The 11,790-nt window shown below is 44.5% G+C and overlaps 1 protein-coding gene across 12 annotated transcripts in view; it reads left to right on the top strand.

The window, feature by feature from the left end:
- Positions 1-1,981: 1,981 nt before the first annotated feature.
- The window catches only part of zgc:114120 (uncharacterized protein LOC619267 homolog), a 37,810-nt gene continuing 28,001 nt past the window's right edge, over positions 1,982-11,790 (top strand). For 9 of the 12 annotated variants that reach the window (XR_006925333.1, XR_006925332.1, XM_046846578.1 and 6 more), the window contains exons 1-2: positions 1,982-3,252; positions 9,716-9,941. Coding sequence is in view for 8 of the 12 variants with exons in the window: in XM_046846578.1 (XP_046702534.1) it covers positions 9,753-9,941 (189 nt within the window). In the remaining 4 variants the exon portion in view is untranslated. Of the gene's footprint in view, positions 3,253-7,161; positions 7,274-9,715; positions 9,942-11,592 lie in introns of those variants that run through there. The other 3 variants (XM_046846582.1, XM_046846581.1, XM_046846572.1) reach the window with 2 other exon arrangements.

The following is an 11,790-nucleotide window of genomic DNA, read 5'->3' as shown; positions in this document are numbered from 1 at the left end:
CTGTGTATAAACGTTTTTTTTTTCTCTTAAACGTCAACAAAAAAGATGGGGTGTCCGCAAACTTTTGACCGTATTGTTTATATTGAAATTAATTTGTTAAGGAAATAGAGGAAATTGTGTAAAGCCTTTAAAAAAATAAGTCAACCAATCTTATGATCGGGGGTGTCCACAAACTCCTGACCAGAGGATTTGGAGCTACGATCGATTTATCATTTATCCTTCATGAGGCCATAGCAAAATGCTTTTCCTAACGCCCCCTGGTGGCCAAATAAAATCTCACAGGAATCCTCCCCCAGAATCTAGTGGAACATCTTCCCAGAAGATGGAGCACATTCCAAATTCGCAGCCCTCACAGTGTATGTCATGTCAAGTCAAGTTTATTTGTATAGCGCTTTTCACAACAGACATTGTCTCAAAGCAGCTTTACACAAATCAACAGTGATGGTGAATGGTGTGCATTTGTCCCTGATGAGCAAGCCGTGGCGACTGTGGCAAGGAAAAACTCCCTTAGATGTTATGAGGAAGAAACCTTGAGAGGAACCAGACTCAAAAGGGGAACCCATCCTCATCTGGGTGACATCAAGAGTTTGATCATAAATCTTTCAACAATACAGAACACTGGAGAGTGAGAACTAACATGATTACTGGAGTATAAGATTATAAGTAATGTTCTTTCTGCAGTCTTAAACAGTCTATATGGTTAGTAGCTCCGAGTTTTATAAGCTCAGCATTTGTGATCACCACAGATCCAGCATCAGCTTCTCCATGCCAGAGCCTTTAAACACTCCAGGAGGTCCAATGTCAAAACTCCACACATGTAGCGGGATCCAAATGGCACTGGTACGTCTCTAGATGGTTCAGGATGTTTGTGAGTTCGGCATCTACTTCTTTAAAGGTCCGTAATCATCACGAGGTGGGAGGTGACTGAGCTGGAGCAACCTCAGGATGCCTCGGGATGGGGAGAGAAAGAGAAGCAGTGGAGAGGAATTAGCGTAGCTGCTGTTCATGATATTAACAGCACAAGTTGATAATGTGCATGTGATCAGATGTTCTGGAGCACAAGGTTATGATGTGATGTGTGTTATGTGTAGGCTTTGCTAAAAGATACGTTTTAATCTACACTTAAATTGGGTGAGTGTGTCTGAGCCCCGAACACCGTCAGGAAGACTATTCCAGAGTTTAGGAGCTAAATGTGAAAATGCTCTACCACCTTTAGTGGACTTTGCTATTCTAGGAACTACTAGAAGCCCAGAGTTTTGAGATCTCAGGGAGCGTGGCGGATTGTAGCGTGTTAAAAGACTGGATAGATACACGGAGCCAAACCATTTAGTGCTTTATAAGTGAGAAGTAATAGTTTGTAGTCTATTCGAAACTTAACAGGAAGCCAATGTAGGGACGATAAGATCGGGGTTATGTGATCATATTTTTTTGACCTTGTAAGAACTCTGGCTGCTGCATTCTGGACTAACTGAAGCTTGTTTATTAATGAAGCAGGACATCCACCTAGTAACGCATTACAGTAGTCTATTCTGGAGGTCATAAACGCATGGACGAGCTTCTCTGCATCGGATATAGACAACATATTTCTTAGCTTAGAAATATTTCTAAGGTGAAAGAAGGCTGTTTTGTAACCTGATTGATGTGATTTTTGAAAGACAAGTCGCTGTCTAAAATAACACCCAGGTCTTTTACCGTTGAACTAGTGGTTACAGAACATCCGTCTAAATGCAGGTTGAGATGCTGGAGCGTCTGTATACCAGTTTTTGGGCCGATGAGCAAAATCTCAGTCTTATCAGAATTTAAAAGTAGAAAGTTATGGGTCATCCAATCTCTTAGTTCCTTAACACACTCAGTCATCCGGGTTAATTGAGCTGTATCGCCTGGTTTAGATGAAATATATAGCTGAGTATCATCAGCATAACAATGGAAGCTAATTCCATGCCTTCTAATAATATTTCCTAACGGAAGCATGTATATTGTGAAGAGCAGGGGTCCTAGAACTGAACCTTGCGGCACGCCATAATTTACTTGCATTAGCCTGGATAGCTCTCCATTCAAATCTACGAAATGGTAACGATCGGACAGGTAGGATTTAAACCAGCTAATGGTATGTACGGGTATTGACGTGTCTGTGCAAACGGCACACGTTTCATCCTGATATAATAACACTGTCACGTGTGAATTCGTCCCCTAAGGTCACGTTAAACCTGAGCCCCTTCTCCACTTTCTGGGTGAAACTTTAGCTGCCTGTGACTCCGAAATGGCAAACACCTGACCTCTGAGTGGATCGGGTTCCAGCCCCGGTGGTGAGTCTCTCTCTCTCTCTCTCTCTCTCTCTCTCTCTTTCTTTCTATCTATCTCTCTCTTCATCCGTATCCCACTCTCTATCTCTCCCATGATCTTTCTAATGATTTCTCCCTCTTTCCTATGATTTCGCCCTCTCTTTCTCATGATCTCTCTTTCGTAACCTCTCCCTCTTTCACACTCTCTTTCGCTCAGACTTGTTTAATAACGTCAAATCCTTCATCGACAGATCCAGTGATGGTGTTTTTCTTTGCTCTTGTGAACGTGTGCCGAGTATGTGCTGACTGTAGCGATGGGGTTTAGACCCGCCGCGTTCGAGCTAATTGCTTCTTCGATCGCGTCAATCGGCTCGCGTTCACTGCGCACGTTAAAACCACGTGTCGTACCGAAATGACACGTTCTGCTTATTTAGATTAAACACGCTTACATTATATCGAAGATGAAAGAAAACGGGTTACGGTACGTCCGAGTGGTTTCGCTCGTTCTCTGGAGTCCTCTTCATCTGCTGCAATTTTCCCATCATCCACTCCACCCCCCTTTCACATACACTTCTTTTTACCCTACAAATGGTATATTCCTCGTTCCGACGTCCTCAGGCTGTGTGTGTACCGAAGTGGGTTTTTTCACTAGTAACACTTGGAAGGGGGGAGGGAGGAGGGGGAATGTCTTCTGCAGGAATATCAGATGAGGTCCGGCTGTGCCATGCGGACTTGAAGCTCCCCCTGCAGTAGAATGGATTTGACGCTCTGACACACACACACGGGCACCACGCTGACCAGCAGACACCCGGTGCTCCCTGTTTTGTTTTTTTTCTTTCCGTGGACAACCGGCGGAAAAGCCAGAAGGATGGCCGTTAGGAAAGGACAGATGAAAGGAGAGACCGCCGTGTGACAACGGAAAGCTCGGAAGGAGGGAGGAGGGGAGGGGAGGAATCCACAGCTTAAGAAGGTATGGAGGACTATCAGAGTGCAATTTCACGGGGATGCGGGAGTGGGTTTGCGGCGTTGCGCGGCAGGAAAAGTGCCGACAACTGGCCAGGGAGGAGTTGTGATCTGGCATTGAGAGGAGATGCAAGGCTTTTTGTTTTTTTTTTACGCTTGCTTTCTCTTAGAGAAATGGATACCTAATTATACGAGAGAGAGTGATGCACTTTAGCATTGCCCTGTTATCAGGATGATGTATGGCTACTATAGGTTTTAATGCACTCTAATGGAATCTAAATGCCACCAAAAGATGTGTAAATGGGAGAGATGTGTGTGTCTGCAGAGAGAGAGAGAAAGAAAGAGCGAGAGAATGAGAGTGCACACACTGGCAGAAATTGCTCTGCGGGCAAACATCAAAGTGGTGATGGAGAGATTGTGGCGGAGTGAAAAGAGAGAGCCGAGGCTCGTAAAGAGAAGGAGACGTCATGCCTCGTTGATGGTTTGCTCATCAAGGAACCCAGAATGTGTGGAACCAGGAGGTTGCAGGTTCAAATGACCTTCCGTCCGATACAGACCGATTTTTATTGATTAGAATTTTGACTGTTGGCATCGTCGTTCTCTTAGTCATCATCGGGAGCAGCAGGAGGCTTGGTGAACCATGTCTTTATTGTGTTTCATTTAGCAAAAGTACAGCAAAATTGTGGCGAAAAGCGTAACGACTTCCTTTTAAACGGAAAACGATTTAAAAAGTAAAATGTAGCAATTTGATAAAATTGGAGACAAAGTTCCATTGATTGCCGTTCCTGTTTCTGACCACTTGGGCAACTTTGATGATATCGCTCTGAACCAGTAAATTGCAACAAATTCTAATTCCATTTGGGCAATGATCATGTTGCCCCATGCCCAATGCTGACTCATATCACCCCATTCCACTCCATGCTACTTTATTTCCTATAATGCCCAATGCTGCCCCATCTTACCCCATGCTGCTCCATGCTATTTCATTTTCAATGATGCCCAGTGCTGCCCCATACTACCCTATGCTGCTCCATGCTACCCTGTTCCCCATAATGCCTAATACTGCCCCATCCCGCTGCATACTGCTCCATGCTACCATATTCCCGATAATACCCAATACTGCCCCATACTGCCCCAGCCTGCTCTGCTACCCCATACTGTCTTTTGCCACACTGATCTATGAAGGTCAGGGCAGCTTGTGACTGTGGGTCCAGCCTTAGACAGAAGCCTTTTCAGATCTGGTCGGTCTGAACCCCGTCAGCCTTTCGTTCTTCAACAGGGGGAGCACAATAGCGTCGAGGCGACGGATGAAGGGCAGAGAAGACAGGTTATCTAAGTTTGTTAGAAGAACCAGATGGAACAGTATGGCTGCCAAAGGGAATTAAAGAGATAAGAAGCAGGAAGATTGACGGGTTTATGATAAAGACGTAGCGGAATTTGACTGACAGCGGGGAGGAGGAGATGAAAAAAATAGGGAAAATAGAAAAAAGACAAAGTGAGACGGGTCACATGACACGGAGAGAAATAGAAAGGGGTGAACAGATGAAGTATCTATCTATCTATCTATCTATCTATCTATCTATCTATCTATCTATCTATCTATCTATCTATCTATCTATCTATCTATCTATCTAATCATCCTGCAATTTATTTTGGCTGCCTTCTGTAAAACTATTCTCGCTCTCTCTTTCTTTCTTGTTCTTTAATTCTTTTTTTTTTTTTCCAAGCTGTCATAATGACAAATAATCTCCCACTTTCTTTTCTTTGATTTTCAGCTTCTCTCTCTCTCTCTCTCTCTCTCTCTCTCTCTCTCTCTCTCTCTCTCTATCCCTCATTCCTCTTCTTCAACACACACACACACACACACAAATTCCTTTTGATGTCAGCCAGATGTAAGGACCGAAATCTTGAGAAAGAGAGAGAGAAAGAAAGAGAGAGAGAGATCTTTTCAACGCTCCTCCAATCATCTTTTCAGTAAGAGTTTCGGAGCGAGCTGATTGGTCAAATTGGTTTGATTGACAGGTGCAGGTGCAATCACGCTATTCTTCACATCCTTTTTCATAATGGGCTTCTTTTGTGTAGCAGCTCGAGAAATAATTACGCACCTGTGTGTGTGTGTCCCTTATCCAAAATGACTTATCCACAGCCCTTAGAACCCTATGGAACCCTTATCTAAGGTTTTCTCCATCATTCCTTATCTTCATCATGTCATCATCATTTCATATATTCGTAATGTTCTCTCCATCTTTCCTATCGCATTCTATCCATCCTTGTGCATCTCCATCTCAATGTTCTCCATCGTTCTCCAACACGTTCTCACTATCCTTCCTCATCTCCATTAGGTTCTCGTCATCCTTTCTTCTCTCTCTCATTTTCTCTCTGTTCTTTCTTATCTCCATCATGTTTTCCCCCTCCATCATTCCATATCTCCATCACGGTTTCTCTATCCTTCCTTATCTCTGTCACACTCTTTTCCTCTGTCAATTTATGGAAAAACAAGGACGTAGCACAGGAACTCCAAAAGTATTGGCACCCTTTCTGATATAATATTCTGCTTATACACAGTACACATGTTATCTTCTCAAAAGTATCGACACCCGAAAAGCCACGTTTTTCTGTAGCATTGAAGTGTTTAACATCTGCCCCTGCACAATGGGATGTCCTGAAAGACTTCATTTCCCGACGTGCTCACGGGTGCATCTCCGTTCAGTATTAAATGGATCAGAAAAGAGCTGCTGGCGGGTATGAATGCATGCAATCGTCCTCTGTGTGTGTGTCCACATCACGCTGTTTCGCCTCTGATGCCAGTTAAAACCCAATTAGCCGTTCACTTTCTTCCACGGAGTCGTTTTGTCCGTGGCGTCCTCGCGCCGGACTCGTTCCTGTTTGAATCCCTGCATGTCCATTTGTCCCACGGTCTCCCTGTCAGGCACCATTTCTCACCCATTTGTTCCACCTGAAAAGTACCCTTTCACTGTCCGTGTCCTTTCACCATTAGTGTCTTTTCTTTTTCAGTGTCTTTTCCTATTCAGTGACCTTTCCCTTTCAATGTCCTCTGTCCTCTTCTCCCAAGTTCCTTTTCCTCCCATGTCCATTCCCCTTCAGCACCTTTTCCTATTCAGTGTCCTTTTTCCTTCAGTGTCTTTTCCGCTTAGTGTCCTTTCCATTTGAGTGTCCTTTGTCCACTTCAGTGTCTTTTCCTATTAAATGTCCTTTCCTATTCAGTGTTCTCTCCCTATCATTGTCTTTTTCCCTTCCCGTGTCCTTTCCTCTTCAGTGTCTTTTGCTATCCAGTGTCTCTTTAATTTCAGCATCTTTTTCCTTTTTGTTTACTTTCCTTTCAGTGTCCTTTCCATTTTCAGTGTCCTTTAACTGTTAGTGTCCGTTTCCTTTCAATGTCCTCTGTCCTCTTCCCACAGTATCCTTTTCCTCCAAGTGCCAGCCCCAGTGTCCATTCTCCTTCAGCACTCTATCCCTTTCAGTGTCCTTTCCTTTTTAGTGTCTTTTCCCTTTCAGTGTCCCTCTGTGTCCTTTCCCATTTTAGTGTCCCCCCGTGTCCTTCCCTCTTTCAGTGTCCCCCCCCATGCATTTTCCCTTTCAGTGCTTCCCCTTCAGTGTCTTGTCCCCATTAGTAAATCCATTTCTATTTCTCACGAGTTGAGTTGGAATCCTGACGCCGTCTCCTGATCTGTACAGTATGAATAGTAACATCTGTAAGGGGTCCTCACAAGTACACAATTCCACATTCACACAGACCACCAGTCTGTCACAAAAAATCACCGGATAATTACTGCAGCACTCATAGTTCATCCTCTCTCTCTCTCTCTCTCTCTCTCTCTCTCTCTCTCTCTGTCTCTCTCTTTATCACTTTTCCCTGAGTCATGAACAGCTTGGGCTTGTGTACACAGCAGCCGTGTGGATTTACGATAGGAGAAGACGTTAGGTGTCGTCTCTCTCTCTCTCGGGGATGAGTAACGACCTTGTTCGGGATTATGTTATATTTTCAGTGCCCTTAGATGACTCTCAAGGTCGCAGTAAGATTTCTCATTACGCTTATACCTGACCCCAACCTGTCTGTCTGCCTGCCTGTCTGTCTGTTTTCTGTCTTTCTGCTGTTTATCTGTCTATCTATTGATCTGTCTGTCTGTCTTTCTGTCTGCCTGTCCTGTCTCTTTCTCTGTCTGTCTGTCTGTCTGTCTGTCTGTCTGTCTGTCTGTCTGTCTGATATGGTCACCTGTCTCTAATTTGTATGTAAAGGCTGAAGCATAAAAGCTGCTCACTCTCGTCTGACCTTCTGCTCTGAGGATGTCTGACACAGCAGGAAAAATGTGTTTTTACACACACACACACACACACACACACACACACACACACACACACACACACACACACACACACACACAGAGCATTCAGCATTGTGTCCTGTTCTCGGAAGGTTCCCAGAGGGTTCCTTTCTCCCAGCGTGGCTGTTTTCTCAGCTTTGATTGGTCAGAAGGTGTTATTGATGATACTCGATTCTGTTTCAAGTTTATGTAATGGAAGGAGTCTCCAGTGTCAGCGCTTTGCATCAGTCCAACCTAAAACACTGAGGTTGTTCTGCTAACAGGGCGAGCTCCGGTTTATTATCCTGTAAGCGAAATCGGATCGTAAATTGCGAGGCGCTCAGATTGAAGTTGGTTAAAACAATCCGTACCGTTGCAGGGATCTTTTGCACGATAGTTGTACCGCGATTTGGCGGAAATATTTGTCCTTATAAGGCAGCCGGATCGGTCCCTGAGGCATAAATCCTCACTGATACAAACTTGAGGCCGGTGTAGTGATTAGTCGGCTTGATCCTGCATCAATGATCAGATTTCTGAGCGTGTGTAAGATGGAGAGACGTGACGTTTGATGCCGATTCCTTCTTTTAGTTTGTTTCTACAACCTTAGAGATTTAACCAGCGAGTGTGTGGGTTTGATATTTTTTTCTTCTGGCACATGGCCAACATGCGTGCCTGCCGTTTCCTTCTTTAACACCGGCTTCGTTCTTCATTAGCATTTGTTTTACACAGTTAAAAAACAAAACAGGGTGCTGTGTTACAGGAGGGGAAAATGAAATCTGTTCATTTTATAGCGAGGGAAAGAAAGAAACGGTTCAACTCTGCGTGAATTGTGCAAGTTCTGCCCATGGGATTCCCTCTGGGTTCTTTGGTTTCTTCCCCCGTACATGGATCCTTCGTCGCCTTCATCTAGACCAGTGGTCCCCAACCCCACTCCGTGGGCCAATTGGTACCACCACATCTGTCTATGATGCATGTCAAGTTGCTTGGCCTCAGTCACATCTCACCTACAGCTGCTACCTTCTTAAAGGGGCCTCTCCGGGCGCTAACACATAATACATTACCGCTAAATTCAAACCTCAAGCTAGCAAAATGAACAAAAACAACACAATGGATTTAGGTATAGGTATAGAGGATACGTTTTTTGGGGGGTAATATGTGATCTGGCAAAATGGACACTCGTGCTGCATCGATTGATTGATTGATTTACAATTTGCTGTATCAGCTCTGTGTCAGTAGGCAGTGTTTAATCCCTTTAAAAGTGTAATGTTATCCATATCCTATTTTAAGTCATATATTCCCCTCTCCCGCTTTCCCTTCTACCCACTCTTCCCTCTAACTCCCCCTCCCTCTTTCACTCCTGCTGCCATTTTCTATATAAACCTCCAAATCTCAACAGCTCAGACGCCTGAAGCTGTATGAGCTGATGTGTGTAAGTGTGTGTATGCTGTATCTATGCAGCCTTGGAAGCATCTTCAAGCCCAAACCCCCAGAGCAGAAAGATATCATTTAGAAGCGAGGAGTAGAATATGATGGCGTGGTGCGAAGAGTTGCGGGTAATACACCGAAGCTGATTCCTTTACATTCATAGATGAGACTCGTGTAGTTGTACCAAACGTGTGAAAACCATTTGGGAACACCGTGGATGTGGAACCCTGGGGACCCATGACGATGAAGTAATGAAAGAGGATGTTTCTCAGATTTCTATGTCTAATCTGCCAAAATGTATTGGGATACATGTCTTTGCCACCCAGATATACTGGTAACCAAACTCGGAGAATCACTAGGGTATGAAATGTTCCGTTCACTTGAACTGGGAGACCCCGAAACTGTTCCAGTAGAACATTCGCAGGACAAAGCCAGCTTCATGAAGATATGCTTTTTCCATAGGTGTTTGTAGTGGTGGAAGATCTCCTGGGATGAATTTTGGACGCTGACTCCCATGCACCATAGGCCTCCTCACCTCCAGCGGTATCTGAATTTATTATGTCCTTCACAAGCTCTAGTGGAACATCAGGAGAGTGAAAGTTTTAATAAGGGCTAAATGGGGGCTCAGTCTGGAATAGGAGGTTCAAAATGCAAAAGTTTTTCTGTTCATTTCTGTTTTGTGAGAGTTCCAACCTTTGCCCATTTGACCATTTTTCCATGCAGATCTGGCCAGGTGAGAGGAAAAGGTCAGAGGGGAACGATGATTCGAGGAGATCACGGCGAATACCAGCGTCAGTACCACACCCTGGGCAACTCGGCTCGCCGCTTCTCCAACCCAGACGTGGAGGCCATGGCCAAGCTTCATGCAGGGGACACTGAGAGACAGCGGGGCAAATATCCACCTCAACACGCTGCCACGCTCGTTAGTGCCAACTGCTCACGCCAGCAGGTAGGTACCATTGCACGAGTGTGTGTGTTAGCTGCCTTGATTTGGCATGCTAAGAAGGTATTGCTGTCTCAATTGAAGACACGTCTAAAGAAACACGAAGAAGATTTTTTTGCTTTCCTTCCATTTCCTTGCCATCCCTTCATTCCTTTCTTTTTCTCCATTTTCCCTTCCCTTCCACACTCTTCCCTTCACACAGCTCCTATATATTTCTATTCCTTAATCAGATCCCATCTTGTTCACATGGATTCCAATCGCGGCTCCCTATCTGTCTATTCTTTTTACTTGCCCCCTGATTCATTTCATATCTGCCCTTCACCCTGTGATCTGTCCTTCCCTTTTCCATGTCTTTTCTAGCTCTTTCTTTCTTCCACTTTCCTTCCATTCTCTCCTTTCTCTTCATTCACCTCCATTCCTTCCTTCTTTATCCAATCCTTATCTCTGCATTCATACTTGAAGTATTTCAAAAACTTTGTGGACACCTGACCATGTGATTCTATCTGAACATCCACATTCCACACCATTCGCTCCTATAATAAGCACCAGATATTGTGGAGATTTGTGTGAGATCTTATTTAACCACAAGGGGGTGGTAGTAAATTCAGGTACTGATGGAGGTAAGGTGGTAAGGCTGTAAGGTGAGGAGGCCTGGGGTGAAAAAATAGCAGGAGATCTTCAACATTATCCAACCCCATGGAAAGCATATCTTCATGGAGATATGTGCAGGAACAATTTCCTTGTTTAAATAAAGGGAAAATTTCATGCTAGCACATCCAGAGACATCCTATACAACTGTTCTTCTTTTGAGAAGAAGAACATCAGGTTGAAAACATTGAGTGTCTTATTACCTTTGGCGACATTGCATATTACGCCTCAGACACAGTGTCTAGACGAGAGAAAATCAGTGGTGTTAGCATAGTGTCTAAGATGTGCCCCTTAGGACGAAGAGGGGACCAAGCACTGGAAGATCCGGACAAGTGCTTGTAACCCTCTGGTTTCTGTTGTGATCATCTTCTACCAGAAGATCAGAGGACTAGTGCAAACCTATACCTGTCTGCAGGTTGCTCAAAAGAAAGTACCATCGGTATGATGGACAGAATTAAGCTTGATGAAGTCATTGTACTCTTGAGACTTGTCTAGACACTTAAAAATGTCCTTGCTGTAACTCAGCCCACTAGGATTTGCCTTAAATGCAAAACATCTCCTCAGGCAACTCATTTCAAACTTCTTTTAATCCATTTCCTTCTATCCTTTCCATCCCTTTCCATTTCTTCCTTCTCTTCCATTAGTTTTCCTTTCTTCTTTTCCCTTTCCTTCCGTTCTCCTTCCTTCATTCCCTTTCCCTTTCTTCCTGCCATTCCAATTCTTCCCTTTCCTTCCCTTCTTCCTTCTCTTCCCTCCCTTCCGTTCTCTTTCATTCCTTTCTTTTCCTTCCCCTTTCTTCCTTCCCTTCTTTTCCCCTCTTCTTTCCTTATTTCTTTCTGTTTGCTCTGTCTGTTTGTTAGCAACAGAAATGAGCAAGGTGTCGATGGTGGTGGTGGGTGGTGGGAGGGGTGTGGAGGCAGGTGGAGTCAGATGTTTCCATGGCAACCTGGCGCCCGTATAAGGGCGATCGAAGAGATCACATGGCGAGAACCCGGCAAGGTGAAGGAACGACAGCGACGTACTGTAGAGACGGAGAGAGGAAAGGAGAGGAAAAGAGAGGAGAGGTATTATCCAGGGAACATTGAGGAAAAGGGAACGATGAATGGCCGTAATGGTGGAGAGAGGGAGAACGAGTGAAGGAGGGAGGGAGGGAGAGAGGGAAGGAAGGGGCAAGTGAGGGAACACGGAGCGAGGGTTATATAGAAAG

Source organism: Silurus meridionalis, chromosome 4 (genome assembly GCF_014805685.1).
Source record: "Silurus meridionalis isolate SWU-2019-XX chromosome 4, ASM1480568v1, whole genome shotgun sequence".
In the NCBI taxonomy this organism is placed as follows: Eukaryota; Metazoa; Chordata; class Actinopteri; order Siluriformes; family Siluridae; genus Silurus; species Silurus meridionalis.
This window is presented reverse-complemented; position numbering and strand designations above follow the sequence as displayed.